A 16,157-nucleotide genomic window follows, 5' to 3' on the forward strand; every position below is an offset into this window, starting at 1 on the left:
TCTTAAATTAATTATGAATTAATTTAGAGATTAAAAGGAAGACTAATTAGATTGTGGGCTATTGGTTTTATATGGTGTGGGCTAACACTCATTTGTTAATGGGCTAGGCTTGTATGGAAGTCCATGGATGATCCATGGAGCTTTTAACCCATGGATCCTTGGAAAAGGAAAGGTCATGGGTTATTAGGGTTTCACCCTAATCATGTACACTATATAAGCATGCTTATGTTGAATGAAATAGCCACTAGTGTGTGTGTTTGTGTGTGGCTGAAATTATAGTGTGTATACACTCTCTCAAAGTTTTCCAAGAGTTTGTGGTGATTTGTGATTCCATTTGAGGCATTCACACTATTGGTGCTTGGCCCTCAAACTCCTTAAGAATCAAACTCATCAAAAAGGTATGTAATCTCATCTAATTCTTTTATGTTTAAAAGTACCCCATGCCATGTTAGATAGGTTATGAACCTTGGAAAATTATTATTTTGCATGTATTTAGACAAACATAGATCCAAGGTTTATTAGGGTTGCATGCACACTTAGGAAGTGTTAGATTGCTCAAAACCCAACAATATCCTCTTGAAAGCTTCTTAGATCTCGAATTTTTAGAGAAGAAAGGAGAGAGTTTCTTGATAGAAAATGAGTGAAATGTGTGTGTGTGTGTGCTTGAGTTCGGTCGAGAGCAAGAAGAGAGGGAGAGAAAAAAAGAGTTAGCTAGTCATGGAAGTATGTGAGTGCATGGATGTTTGAGTCTCCTTGCATGGAAGTCCCTTGAGTAATGGTGAGGTGGCACTCACAATTCAACTCTCTTTCTCTTGGGCTTGGGCCGAGAAAGGGGAGAGTGAAAGGAGGTTTTTGGGCTTTTTGCTCCTAAGCCCATATTATAGTTAGGTTGGATGATTGTTGATCCTACAAAAATATAAATGTGATTTTTATGCTTTATTAGGCTTGCTTAGGTTAATTATGGTTCAAAATAGTTCATAATATTTGATTTATTTCACTCTAGGCCCAATATGGCCCAAAACAGTGAAATAATTGGAAGTGGGTCCAATTAGAGCCCATTTAAGGGTTCTAAGCCCAACATAGTCAAATTGGAAGTTTATTGGTCCATTAGGCCCTATAAGGAAGTCCTAGTCCAAAATGGACCTAAACAAGAACTTCTTGGGTTTCCAATTACTTGTTGACTATTTGTAGTGCTTGTATGAAGTGTTTGATTGAAAATTTGTTGTTATAGAGTAAGTATCATGCATGCTTTCATGTCTTCGATTCATAATTCTTACATAAGGGTTGTAGTTACAAAGCACAAAATTTCTAGTTGTGCCATCATCCCCCCGTTAGAGGGAATTTCGTCCCGAAATTCTGTTTGAAAGATAGATTTGAGAATGCTAGAATAGGTGAGGGTACTTTTGCTTCATTTGATCTTCGCGTTCCCACGTGAATTCTGGGCCACGCTTCGCGTTCCATCGTACTTTCACGATCGGGATGCGACTTTGCTTAGTACGCTTCACCTCCCTGTCCATGATTTCAACCGGTTCTTCAACGAACAGGAGATTCTCGTTGATTTCGATCTCGTCAAGGGGAATGATAGAGTGTTTCATCCGATAGACACTTCTTTAGATTAGAGATATGGAACACGGGGTGTACACCGTTTAGCTCTGCGGGTAGTTGCAGTTTATATGCCACTGGACCTATTCGGGCGACGATTTCGAAAGGTCTAATGTATCGTGGGTTCAGTTTTCCCTGTTTCCCAAAACGAATGTCTCCTTTCCAAGGTGAGACTTTTAACAGTACTCGATCCCCGACCTGAAATTCTAAGGGCTTTCGCCGTTTATCAGCATAGCTCTTTTGTCGGTCGCGCGATGCTTGTAATTGAGCTCTGATTTGAACGATATTTTACGTGGTTTCACGAATGATCTCCGGTCCCGTTAGCGCCTTGTCCGATGCGAGTGTTTTTGCTAGCTGGGTGTCACCCACCTCAGCCCAACATTACGGTGATCTACACTTACGCCTGTATAGTGCTTCGAAAGGAGCGACCTTGATGCTCGAGTGATAACTGTTGTTATACGAGAATTCGACTAAAGGTAAGTGGGTATCCCAAGACTTCCCAAAGTCTATCATTCATGCGCGAAGCATGTCTTCGAGCGTTTGGATGGTTCATTCGCTTTGACCATCCGTTTGTGGGTGGTAAGCGGTGCTCATGTCGAGATGGGTTCCAAGTGCTTTCTGGAGTGATTGCCAAAATCGGGAAGTGAACCTACTATCTCTATCCGAGATGATAGACACTGGTACTCCGTGAAGTCTCATGATTTCTCGAATGTATAAACGTGTCAGTCTCTCCATCTTGTAGGATTCTTTTATTGGCAGGAAATGGGCAGATTTCGTCAGTCGGTCGACTATTACCCATATGGTGTCTAGTCCATCCGACATCTTGGGTAGCTTGGTCACGAAATCCATGGAAATCCCTTCCCATTTCCACTCAGGGATTATTGGTTGCTGTAATAATCCTGAGGGCTTCTGGTACTCCACCTTTACCTTAGCACAAGTAAGGCACTTACCAACATAGGTGGCAATCTCCGCCTTCATGTTAGGCCACCAATAGTGTTGTTTAATATCCAAATACATCTTGTCTGAGCCGGGATGGATCGAGTATCGCGTCTTGTGAGCTTCATTCATGACTACCTCCCTAAATCCTACGAGTTTACGGACCCAAATACGATTCATGAAGTAGTATACTCCATCCTCTTTTACCTCTAGATTCTTCTCCATTCCGCGTAATGCTTCTCTTGCTCTGTTTTTCGTCTTCATGGCCTCCGACTAGGCTACACCAATCTGAGTGGTTAAGTGGGATTGGATGGTTATTGAGAGAGTTTTCGCATGATGATTACAGTACTCCTTGCGGCTCAATGCATCAGCTACCACGTTGGCCTTGCCCGGGTGGTACTTGATTTCACACTCGTAATCGTTTAATAATTCAACCCATCTTCATTGCCTCATATTCAGCTCTTTTTGATTCAAGATATGTTGAAGACTTTGTGGTCCGTGAAGATGGTGCACTTCGTACCATAACGGTAATGCCTCCAAATCTTCAGAGCAAAGACCACAGCTCCCAATTCCAGATCATGGGTTGTATAATTCACTTCGTGCGTCTTTAGTTGGCGGGATGCGTAGGCTATCACTCTTCCACGCTGCATGAGAACGCAACCTAAACCCTGATTTGACGCGTCACAGTAAACCGCGAAATCTTCCGTTCCCTCCGGTAGAGATAGTACCGGGGCACTACAGAGATCTTGTTTTAGGGTTCGGAATGCAATTTCTTTTTCGCCCGTCCAGTTGAATGGCACGCCCTTTTGTGTAAGTGAGGTAAGTGGCTTGGCGATCTTGGAGAAGTCTTGAATGAATCTCCTATAGTAGCCTGCTAGACCTAAAAATTGGTGGATTTCCGTGGGTGTTGTCGGGACTGCCCATCCTTCAACAGCTTTGACCTTAGAGGGATCTACATGAATTCCATCTTGGCTAACAACATGACCTAGGAAATTCACGCTACGGAGCCAGAACTCACACTTGGAGAGTTTTGCGTACAGCTTTTCCGATCGCAGAGTTTCTAGAATTTGTCGGAGATGTTGACCATGCTCTTCCTCGCTTCGGGAATAGACGAGAATATCATCAATGAAGACAATGAAAAAGTTGTCGAGGAATGGTCGACAGATTCGGTTCATCAGATCCATAAATGCGGCAGGGGAATTTGTTAGACCAAAGGGCATTACGACAAATTCATAATGTCCGTAACGAGTTCGGAAAGCGGTTTTTGGAATATCCTCTTCCCGGACTTTGAGTTGATGGTATCCGGACCGTAGATCTATCTTAGAAAAGTAACTAGCTCCTTGGAGCTGGTCAAATAGGTCGTCGATTCGTGGGAGTGGATAGCGATTTTTGATAGTGAGTTTATTTAACTCTCTGTAATCGATGCACATCCTAAAAGATCCATCCTTCTTTTTGACAAATAGGACCGGAGCTCCCCATGGCGAGTAACTAGGTCGGATGAATCCCTTGCCCAGGAGTTCGCTGAGTTGACTGGACAATTCCTACATTTCTGCAGGAGCTAGCCGGTATGGCGATTTAGAGAGAGGGGTTGCTCCTGGAACGAGGTCAATTCGGAACTCAACTTGTCTCTCTAGGCGTACTCCAGGAAGATCTTCACGAAATACGTCTAGGAATTCACGTGCTACTGGAATATCCCGAATGTTAGTCTTTTCCTTGGTTTTATCCACTATGTGAGCCAGAAATGTCAAATCTTTCTTTCGTAGATATTTCCGTGCCTGGACGCACGAGATGATGCGGAGGTTCGTGCTAGGTTTGTCTCTGTAAATAACTAGGGTTTTCGTGAGTGGGAAGATGAAGGTGAACAGCCTTCTCGTGACACATAATTTCAGCATGGTGGGGGCTTAACCAGTCCATGCCAATAATCACATCGAAACTCCTAATGGAAACAGGCATCAAGTCTATTTGAAAGACGTGTTGATTTAGAGTTAGGGTACATCCGATGTAGATTTCCCTAGTGGATTCGGTTTTCCCATTGGCCTTTTCCACCGTAAAGGTTTCATTGAGCTTCTGGGGTTGTTGTTTTAACATATGCTTAAACTTATTGCTCACAAAACTTCGCTTCGCTCCGGTGTCAAATAGGATGTATGCATATGTGTAGTTTAGGGGAAACGTACCGGTAACAACAGCGGGATCCTGAATTGCTTCCCCCTGACCCATAGTCAGCACTCTTCTGGTTCCTCCATTTCCGGGATTGTTGTTGTTGGGGCAGTTTCGACGGAAATGCCCAGTCCTTCCACAACCATAGCAGGCGTGGCTAGGTCCGGCATTGTTGCCGCCAGCATTGATGTTGTTGTTGTTGCGGTTGTTGTTGTTGTTGCTTCCCTGTTGTTGATTCTGAAGAGGGTAAGCCCTGCAGTACCTTGCAGTGTGTCCTTTCCGATTGCAACTGGTGCATTGTATCTCGTTGCATTCTCCATTGTGATGGAATCCACATTTGTTACACTTGGGAAGATTACCGGAATAAGGTCTAGGAGCATTTGGAGCAGCTGAGGCTGGAGCATGTGGTGTAGCGGGAACTTGCACGGTGGCAACATTGATTGCCACTGTGTGCTGCTTCTTGGAAGTCTTGGAGCCTTGACGCCCCTTTCTTTTATTGTTCTTCCCCTTCTTGCCATCACTTTCCTTCTTGGCCTCAGTCTCCGCTCGCTTGTCACCCTTCTTGTTGTTTTGGTCATACAGCTTCTTCGCCAATCTCTTAGCACTGTCGAAAGTTTCGGGATTTGCAGCTATCACATTTCCTTGGATCGGAGAGGTTAGTCCCCAGATGAATCGCTCGATCTTCTTTCCTTCCGAGGTGATCATGCCCGGACATAACAAAGATCGTTCATTAATATTATCAGCATTTGATACATGAAAATTTTGCTCGCGAGAGCATACATGAGTGACACTAGTTCGACAGCATAACGGCTCTATGAGTAGTGTAGTCACTTAAACATAGAGTCGAGGTACATAGCATAGTTCCTAATGATCTAGTAAGATAAGTCTATCCCTAACTGCGATGAGCTGTGTCCTAATATAGCGGCAGAATCATATGCCGAAGTGTTGGCCAACAACTGATCCATCTCATTCATGTCTCCAATGACCTCATCCCTCTCATGCTCTGCTTGCACTGCACGTGCTTCCATGGCGAACAGTTGTAGCCGCAGGGCGGCAATCTCAGCTTCTGGAGAGCGATTCTCCCTTGTGGGGTTCACTGTTGGGGTGGGGTGGTCCTACTGCACCTCGCTAACAGGGGATGCGGCATGATCTTTGCCCGGGTCTGGTTCTTCCTCCATGTCATCATCGGTCTCCTCGAACTCGTAGTCGGTGTCCATGTACTCGTTAGGTCCGACGTTGTAGGCTCCCTCTTGATTCCCTTCTGGTTCATCTTCAAGCATCCTGTGTGCCACTAGGACTTGATGAAACTGAATGCCCTGCTGCTCTCCTTCCATGTAAACTGAGAGAAGGTATATGAATGTACTATCATTATCCTATGACCCTACCACTATTGCATAGACTAAACAGATGTTCTCTTTTTGGTGCTAAAGGGGTATAGTTTTAGGTTCCCTAGCTATCACGATCTCATCAGAACATGTGTTAGTTATACCTTGCAGAGAATGTAGTTTATCAGGCTACATCCACTCCTTGATACCACTAAGAACAGTCCTGAATTAACCGGGATACTAGCATTATCTTGTTTGGTTCGGCGTTATGTTCTTATTCCTAATGCAAGCAAGGGTGTTTTATTGTTGTGTTTTACTTGTTTTGTTCAGAGTTATGTTAGTCCCTCTTTTGGTTTATAGTTGCATATCAATGTGTGGTTAGATATGCTAGTTCACTATAAACAAACCTCTGATACCAACTTGTCACACCCCCGAACCAGACGGCGGAAACGTCCAAGGGCTGTTGTGACTCAATTGAATACCATCACAGTGAATATACATGAACATAACATCATTCATCACCATGCATTGGAATAGTACAACTGGTAGTGCTTACATTTAGTACATTGTTTCAAAACATTACATTCCCAAAAAGTAGATTTTTCGATACTAGTTAAACAAACAACAAGATATCATTGAGTACATTTTTCCCTTCGATTTACCTGTTACCTGAGAATACAAGCATTTTGAAAAACGTCAACATATGAAATGTTGGTGAGTTCATAAGTTATGTTTGAAATATAATGTTTTGTATTGTTTTGAAAACCACCAGAAAATCCGATATTTTCTGAAAAGAGTATTGTATAAAAAGTGTGAAGATCCGTAAGTATGCTTGTTTGTTTCTATAAATGTAAAAAAGAATTGTTATACTTGGTATGCATCTCGTAGGTGTATGAATTGAAAACCCTAGGAAAACCCGATGTTTTCCTAATACTTTAAATTGCGCATTTTATATGGTTGTTATACCGTTACGGCGTGTGTATTCGATAATTCCAGGTGACATCGGATTAATTATAGGTTGTGAATTGTCATAAACACGCATTAATGAAAACGACTAGTTTACAACTATAGAAACGATTCCTTAGGCTTCGTCCATACTATTCACTTAATCCAACCACCCTGACTTCTGATAGCCCCACAACCGAGGAGAAAAGAGGGTGCGAAGCCCCCGATATTTCCATAAGCGTTCAAGGCTATCGTGAATGCGAAGGGCCCTTGGCCCGACTCGCATTTGTGAATTCTCGACTTTACTAGCAGTACCAAAGGACCCTTGGGGCCCAACAGCACAAAATCCATTGAAAGTCCTTTTACACGGAATTAGGTAATATAAGACCCGACAACATGTAAGCGAGTTTCCTTCGGGCCTAAAGATCATGTCATTGGGATAGCTAGGCCCAACAAGCACGATTTGAAACTTCCGGGCCCAAAGATGGTGTATCGACGTCTGGTGTATTCCCACATATGTATTGACTTCCCGAAATTTCCGTGTGTGTATTGAAGTATCGTCGTGTTATTAATTTCGGATTCGTTGTTGATTTGAGACCGAATCAGTTCGTTTGGTAAGGATTTTGGTGTTGAAAGTGTATTATATTTCGCCGGTAGTCGTGGTACTAGTATTTTATCATAACAGATTTATTGTTTAAAATCACTAGAATTTTTCTTTTTGCAACCCCTTTCTTTTGGATAAATTACAATTTTGGCCCTTTGTATAATAGAATTTCCATTTTTGTCCTTAAACCATTTTTCTTGACACTTTAGTATCAAAACTTGTAGAAAAGGTATTTTTCAGCTCAAATTTATTTGAGAAACAGTTTTAGTCCCTCAAAATGAAGTTTTCTCGGCTGAAACCTCATTTTTCGCAATTTTTACACTTTTGGCCCACAATAGAAATTTTTTTGCATCTTTGGTCCTTTTTATATGTGAAAAGCATTTTAACCCTTGAAATGGACTTGGAGCACTAGTAGTCCCCTGTTTTATAGAAAAGTACAGCTTCAGCCCCTCTACTTTGAAAATCTCGCAAATTGGGCCTTATTGGGCCGAAATGTTCATTTTTGGCCCATTATGCTTAAAATTTTACCTTTTGATCCCTCAAAAGAGTATATTTCCAGAAAATACATTGTTGGAACTGTTTTGACTCATTTCAACCATCAAAATTCGTATATTGTCATTTTGGGCCCTTTAATTTTATATTTTTAACATTTTGAGTCCAAAAATGGGTTTTTAGCCCAAAGATGTTCACATTAACCAACTTGGTTATTTTTCTAGAAATGATTTGTATGTAATAATATAATTTATACTCGTTTCATACAACTTAATGTAATTATCGGTTTTAAGGACTTTTTGACTAGATCCAACACCACAATCACATAAGAACATATACATACAAATAGAAATCACACAAAGCATACATATACTCATAGATCTACACATTTTCTTGTATTCCCCCCCCCCCCCCCCCCCCACAAAACTTATAAAACTGAAAAATAGGAGGTATGAAGCTCACCTTGAGTTGTAGTTTCGGTTTAGAAGAGAGAAAATAAGAAAATTTCGATACTAGCAAGTATTCTTGGTAGATCTCGAGTTTAGGGAGGTTCTAGGAAAGTAATCAAGATTTTTATATGGATTAGAAGGAGATTTTGATAAAACAAAGTTCCTAAATCATAGATCCAAGCTTGATCTTACCTTAGGTGAAGAATTTGTGGAGATATCCTCTTGAAAGCTTCTTAGATCTCGAATTTTTGGAGAAGAAAAGAGAGAGTTTCTTGAGAGAAAATGAGTGAAATGTGTGTGTGTGTGTGCTTGAGTTCGGCCGAGAAAAAGAAGAGAGGGAGAGAAAAAAAAGAGTTAGCTAGTCATGGAAGTATGTAAGTACATGGATGTTTGAGTCTCCTTGCATGGAAGTCCCTTGAGTAATGGTGAGGTGGAACTCACAAGTTAACTCTCTTTCTCTTGGGCTTGGGCCGAGAATGGGGAGAGTGAGAGGAGGTTTTGGGGATTTTTGCTCCTAAGCCCATATTATAGTTAGGTTGGATGATTGTAGATCCTATAAAAATATAAATGTGATTTTTATGCTTTATTAGGCTTGCTTAGGTTAATTATGGTTCAAAATAGTTCATAATATTTGATTTATTTCACTCTAGGCCCAATATGGCCCAAAACAGTGAAATAATTGGAAGTGGGTCCAATTAGAGCCCATTTAAGGGTTCTAAGCCCAAGATAGTCAAATTTGAAGTTTATTGGTCCATTGGGCCCAATAAGGAAGTCCTAGTCCAAAATGGACCTAAACAAGAACTTCTAGGGTTTCCAATTGCTTGTTGACTATTTTTGTAGTGCTTGTATGAAGTGTTTGATTGAAAATTTGTTGTTATAGAGTAAGTATCGTGCATGCTTTCATGTCTTCGATTCATAATTCGTACTTAAGGGTTGTAGTTACAAGGCAGAAAATTTCTAGTTGTGACACGAGTCCATTGCAGCCAAAGTTTATCTATCAGGTACTAAATCCATAGCTATCAGGCACTAACTCCATAGTCACCAAGGTTTATGTAACAGGCACTAACTCCATAGTCACCAAGGTTTATGTAATAGGCACTAACTCCATAATTACCAAGGTTTATGTAACAGGCGTTAACTCCATAGTCACCAAGGTTCACTTAACTGGCGCTAACTCCATAGTCACTGGGATTTATCTCGTTTATTGACAGTATTGGTTCCGAGACATCCTCTAGCAATACATATCAATGGGTTTTTAGAGTACACCGGTGAACATCAAATCCACAACACCTACAAGTTGTGAGACTGCTAGTGTTCCATAGGACTGTCTAGAATAGTTCGTGGTTGTCATCCCTACTATGCGGAATGATGGGGGGCATCGTTTCGGTAAAGGTTTCACTCATTTTTCACTTGTCACCATCATCTCATGATATATATCATCTTTCGTCTCATCCTCAAACTAATCTTTCCTCACATACCAACTATTTCATCTACCCATATTCTACCCAACATATTTGTAGATATAAATTACATATATAATTTAAATCATTTAAAAATCTGTATAAAACATTCATTCAACAACCATCTCAAGTAAACAAACAACGTATAAACACATAGCATGTATTTCATAGCAAATACTTCATATCTATGCGGTAGAAGAAAGTAACAACAGACTCACTTGATTAGACAATGTTCGGACAACACTACGGCTTGTAAAAGTAGTATTCTTCAGTAGATCTGGAAGATCTTAACAAAACCGGCTTCTCGCAGGCAGAGCTTGGACTCGGGAATTTCACTTCTCAGGATCTTCGGGCTTTGGGACTCTCTTCTGGTCTCAGATTGATACCGGAGCTTCGGGGGTATAAACTAGGGCTTAGAGAGGATATCGGGATTGGGAAAGAAGATATTGAGCAACCAAACTCGGCTGCCCCTTGAATTTTATTTATAGGGCCATTTTTCTGGATTCACGTCGTAAATCTCAAATATTCACATAGTGAGTTCAATAGTAATCAGGTGCGTCATCGCAACTTGCATCTTTCAGACTCCAGAAGTCATAAATACTGAGTTCACATCGTGAACACTGTATACAACTTTCATTTAGACTTTTTCGGCTAATTTTGGCTTTATTTTTATTATATTATTTTTAGTAGGCCGAGACAGGAAAACTTCGTTACAAACTCATAACTTCTTTATCCGACATCCGTATTCATCTGTCTTTTTACCGTTGCACTACTATCGACGAGATCTTCGATTATCATTTAGATTGTTTCAACTAGAAATCACTCGATCTAATATTTGAACTTTGGGCTGCATACTGCTAATACTGAAACTTCGAAAAATCATAACTTCCTCATACGAAGTCAGATTTAGACGTTCTTTTTATGCACGCTCCCGGTTTAACGTATTCTATGACTTTCATTTAGATTTCTAAGGCCAAATATCTCTCTAACATAAATTCACTATTCACGTCGTGATGTGTCGTGCCGGTTCTGTCACGAAACTTCGAGAGGTCATAACTTCTTCGTTATAACTCGGATTTCGGCGTTCTTTATATGCACGGAAACCTTGTGACATATACTACAACTTGGTTATGATTATTTATTCTAAACAATCTTCTATCAAAAAGTCATTTTTGACGTTTATCGTCTCGAAATTGACTAGCCTGGGTCTACGGGCGTTACAATTAGTCCAAGGAAGAGGTCAATATTCGAGACATCCTAGTGGCTTGAGATTTCCCAGAAGTTTTTCCTTGAATATCTTCTGGGGATACCACCAAAAAGACAAGTCGAGTTCCGAATCGATCTCGTGCCAGGAGCTACACCCATCGCCAAATCACCCTATAGATTGGCTCCTGCGGAGATGCAAGAGTTGTCCAGCCAACTTAGTAACATTTTGAACAAAGGATTTATCCGACCCAATTTTTTACCTTGGGGAGCTCCGGTTCTCTTTGTTAAGAAGAAAGATGGTTCCTTTAGGATGTGCATCGACTACAGGGAACTAAATAAGCTCACTATCAAAAATCGCTATCCACTTCCGCGAATCGAAGATCTATTTGACCAACTCCAAGGAGAAAGCTACTTCTCTAAGATATGCGATCCGGATACCACCAACTCAAAGTCCGGGAAGAGGATATCCCCAAAACCGCTTTCCGAACTCGTTACAGACATTACGAATTTGTTGTAATGCCCTTCGGTCTCACGAATGCCCCTACTGCATTCATGGACCTAATGAATCGAATCTGCCGACCATTCCTTGACAACTTTGTCATCGTTTTCATTAACGATATTCTAGTCTACTCTCGAAGCGAAGAGGAGCATGGCTGACATCTCCGACAAATCCTGGAAACCCTGCGAACTGAAAAGCTATACGCAAAACTCTCTATGTGTGAGTTCTGGCTCCGTAGTGTGAACTTTTTAGGTCATGTTGTTAGTCAAGAAGGGATACATGTGGATCCTTCTAAGGTCAAAGCCACTGAAGGATGGTCGATCCCAATGACACCAACAGAAATTCATCAATTTTTAGGTCTCGCAGGCTATTACAGGAGGTTCATTAAGAACTTCTCTAAAACAGTCAAGCCACTTACCATGCTTACACAAAAGGGCGTACACTTTGAATGGATAGATAAGCAAGAAGTTGCATTCCGAACTCTAAAGCAAGCACTCTGCAGCGCACCGGTACTATCGCTACCGGAGGGAACAGAGGACTTCGTAGTTTATTGCGATGCATCGAATCAGGGTTTAGCCTATGTACTTATGCAGCGTGGGAAGGTGATAGCTTATGTGTCCCGACAACTAAAGACACATGAGGTGAATTATACCACCCATGATCTCAAATTGGGAGCGGTGGTCTTCGCCTTGAAGATTTGGAGGCACTACCTTTATGGTACAAAGTGCACCATTTTCATTGACCACAAGAGTCTCCAACACATTTTAAATCAAAAAGAGTTGAACATGAGGCAACGAAGATGGGTTGAACTGCTAAACGATTATGAGTGCGAAATCAAGTACCACCTGGGAAAGGCTAACGTGGTAGCTGATGCCTTGAGTAGGAAAGAATACTCAAATCGTCGTGTGAAAACTCTTTCAATAACCATTAAATCCCATCTGTGCTCACAAATTAAGGAAGCCCAGGTCGACGCCATAAAGACAGAAAACAGAACAAGCGAAGCGTTGCACGGAATGGAGAAGAATTTTGATGTGAAGGAGGATGGAGCATATTATTTCATGAACCTCATTTGGATCCCTAAGCTTGGAGGATTCAGAGAAGTAGTCATGAATGAAGCCCACAAGACACGATACTCCATCCATCCAGGTTCAGATAAAATGTACTTGGATATCAAGCAACATTATTGGTGGCCCAACATGAAGGCGGAAATTGCCACCTATGTTAGCAAATGCCTTACTTACGCTAAAGTGAATGTGGAATATCAGAAGCCCTTGGGATTACTACAACAGCCAGTAATTCCTGAGTGGAAATGGGAAAGGATTACTATGGATTTTGTGACCAAATTACCCAAGTCAACAGATGGATTGGATTTCATATGGGTAATAGTCGACAGATTGACCAAATCCGCCCATTTCCTGCCAATAAAAGAATCCTACAAGATGGAAAGGTTGACCAGGATATACATCAAAGAAGTGGTGAGACTTCATGGAGTGCCAATATCTATCATCTCCAACCGAGATAGTAGATTCACTTCGCGTTTTTGGCAATCACTTCAAAAGGCTATGGGAACACATCTCGACATGAGCACTGCTTATCATCCACAAACAGATGGTCAAAGTGAGCGAACCATTCAAACTCTAGAAGATATGCTTCGCGCATGTGTGATGGACTTTGGAAATTCGTGGGATACCCACTTGCCTTTAATCGAATTCTCATACAACAACAGTTATCACTCAAGCACCAAAGTTGCTCCTTTCGAAGCACTATATGGGCGTAAATGTAGATCACCCTTGTGTTGGGCTGAGGTAGGTGATACTCAGCTAGCAGGAGGACAGACATCAAGCAATGCATTAACGGTACTGGAGATAATACGCGAAACAACAAAGAAAATAATTCAAATCAGAGCTCGACTACAAGCATCCGAGACCGACAGAAGAGCTACGTTGATAAACGGCCAAAGTCCTTGGAATTTCAAGTCGGGGATCGGCTGTTGTTAAAAGTCTTTCCCTGGAAAAGGATGATTCGTTTTGGGAAAAGAGAAAAAATAAACCCATGATACATCGGACCCTTCGAGATTCTTGCCCGAATCGGTCCAGTGACTAATAGATTGCAGCTACCTACCGAGCTCAGCAGTGTACACCCCATGTTCCATGTTTCAAATTTGAAGAAGTGCTTATCCGACGAAACTCTCGTCATCCCATTGGAAGAAATCGAAATCAATGAGAATTTCTTGTTCATCGAGAAACCAGTTGAAATCATGGACAAGGAAGTGAAGCGTACGAAACAAAGTCGCATTTCGATTTTAATTGTTCGATGGAACGCTAGGCGTGGACCAGAATTTACATGGGAACGCGAAGACCAGATGAAACAAAAGTACCCTCACCTATTCTCGCGTTCTCAAATCTAGCTTAAAAAGAATTTCGGGACGAAATTCCCTCTAACGAGGGATGATGTCACAACTAGGAATTCTATCAACCAAAGTTGGAGTTTGATATACCTGCCATTAGGAAATAATAGATATGAAGAAAGAATATCAAGAGTATGAAATTAGTGTGAAAACTAAACTTAAATGGGTTATATTTATAATAGGTAAATGTAAAAATGTAGCCGGTTGTTAAAAATGGATTGTTTGAAATCAAATCAATTGTCTTATATAGTATATATTAAAGGCTACAATTTTGCCACTTATCCTATCTTTTAAGGATATCTCTGTCTCTAACATCGGCAAATGCACGTGCAATTAAGTTTTTGTAGTCTTTAAGCTGTACCACAAGTTGTTTTATTTCATTATCAGTTTTTGAACTGAATTTGAAACCATAGAATAAAAAGAGATAAAATGAAAAAGGGAAGAATAAAAAGCAGAGGGGTTTGTATTCTATTCTACTCTTAAAACCTTGGTACGTACCCTTTCTTTTCTCCCAAACACTCTGCTAATTCCTCTACATCACAACATAATATGCATCATTTTACATATACATACATACATACATACATACATACATACATACATACATACATACATACATACATACATGCACGTACATTGCAGGTGATGAATCCAAGGTGGGGCTTTTGAGAGGTTTCCCATACGCTGAAGACGAGCTTCATTTGTTTGAAGCTAATATGTACAAACCAGAAGAGTTTGAAGAAGCAATACAAGGTTGTGTCTTTGTTTTCCATGTTGCAACCCCTTTGTTACACACTACTGGCTACAAGGTATATATCATATTTTTAAGATCATGTATGACCAATAATAATCAAGATTCTTAAAACTATTGATGACGGTGCTTAATTATCTCCAGTACAATGATATGGTTGAAGCAACAATTAGTGCAGCGAAGGAGATCGCAGATATTTGCATACGATCAAGGACAGTGAAGCGTCTCATCTACACTGCCTCAGTTGTCGCAGCCTCACCATTGAAAGATAATGGGAGTGGTTATAATATCACCATAGATGAAAGTTGTTGGACACCCCTTCATCTCAATGTCCCTTACAACAATAATTACAGAAAGGTTTTTAGCAATTTCTCTGCATGTTTCTTGATTGATTAGGGTTATATATGTTACTAAATTTCCAATTTGTTTGTGGGATTCTCTTTAGGACTACACAGAATCGAAAACAAAAGCCGAGCAAGTGATCTTGAAAATTGGGGAAGAGAAAGCAAGTGAACTGGAGGTGGTGACATTAGGTTGTCGGCTGGTGGGAGGGAGAGGTCATCTACCATATGCTCCAGACAGTTTGTTGGTGTTGATATCTCAAATTATCAATCATTCAACTCATTACCAGTCACTAAAGTACTTAGAAGAATTGTTAGGAAAAATCCCGATTGTGCATATTGAGGACCCTTGTCGAGCACATATCTTTTCTGCTGAGACTCCATAGGTTAATGGAAGATTCTTATGTGCTAGCTCTTACATATCAACTGCAGATATCGCCAAGTATTTTCAGGAAAACTACCCACAGTTCCATTTAAAACAAGAGTAGGTTGATCTTCATAATCGGAAATTTATTGTTGTTTTGTTGAAAGTGTTACTTTGCTGCTATATATATATATATATATATATATATATATATATATATATATATATATATATATATATATATATATATATATATATATATATATATATATATATATATATATATATATATATATAGTTAGGTTAACGTGAGACGGCCTAATTTTGTGAGACCGTGAGACACATTTTTTTTATTTTTTTTTAGTTAATTCAAGTTCCGAAAATAATATTTAAAAAAAGAATTTTTGAATTTTTTCATTTATTTTACATTTTAAAATTATTTTTTAGAATATGTACAGTATAATATTCTATTAGAATATTTAACGTATTTTTTTTTAAAAAAAAATGGGATTTTTATTTATTTTTTTATTTTTTTTAGTCAATTCAAGTTCCGAAAATAATATTTAAAAAAAGAATTTTTAGATTTTTCCATTTATTTTGCATTTTAAATTTTTTTTTT

At 40.0% G+C, this 16,157-nt stretch overlaps 1 protein-coding gene across 1 annotated transcript; it reads left to right on the forward strand.

Annotated features, from left to right (window-relative positions):
* Positions 1 to 14,676: 14,676 nt before the first annotated feature.
* LOC144997217 (NADPH HC-toxin reductase 2-like) lies at positions 14,677 to 15,657 on the forward strand. The gene is made up of 3 exons (XM_078957072.1): positions 14,677 to 14,891; positions 14,978 to 15,190; positions 15,279 to 15,657. Exons 1-3 carry the CDS (start codon positions 14,799 to 14,801, stop codon positions 15,558 to 15,560), a joined length of 588 nt encoding a protein of 195 aa, XP_078813198.1. The 5' UTR covers positions 14,677 to 14,798; the 3' UTR covers positions 15,561 to 15,657.
* Positions 15,658 to 16,157: the final 500 nt, after the last annotated feature.

The sequence above is a fragment of the Lactuca saligna genome, chromosome 5 (assembly GCF_052625555.1).
Source record: "Lactuca saligna cultivar CGN05327 chromosome 5, ASM5262555v1, whole genome shotgun sequence".
Lineage (NCBI taxonomy): Eukaryota > Viridiplantae > Streptophyta > Magnoliopsida > Asterales > Asteraceae > Lactuca > Lactuca saligna.

Coding starts and splice junctions, on each gene's coding strand:
- LOC144997217 (XM_078957072.1), top strand. CDS start 14,799: ATGTACAAACCAGAAGAGTTTGAAGAAGCAATACAAGGTTGTGTCTTT. Junction 14,892..14,977: donor TACACACTACTGGCTACAAG/GTATATATCATA, acceptor AATTATCTCCAG/TACAATGATATGGTTGAAGC. Junction 15,191..15,278: donor ACAACAATAATTACAGAAAG/GTTTTTAGCAAT, acceptor GATTCTCTTTAG/GACTACACAGAATCGAAAAC.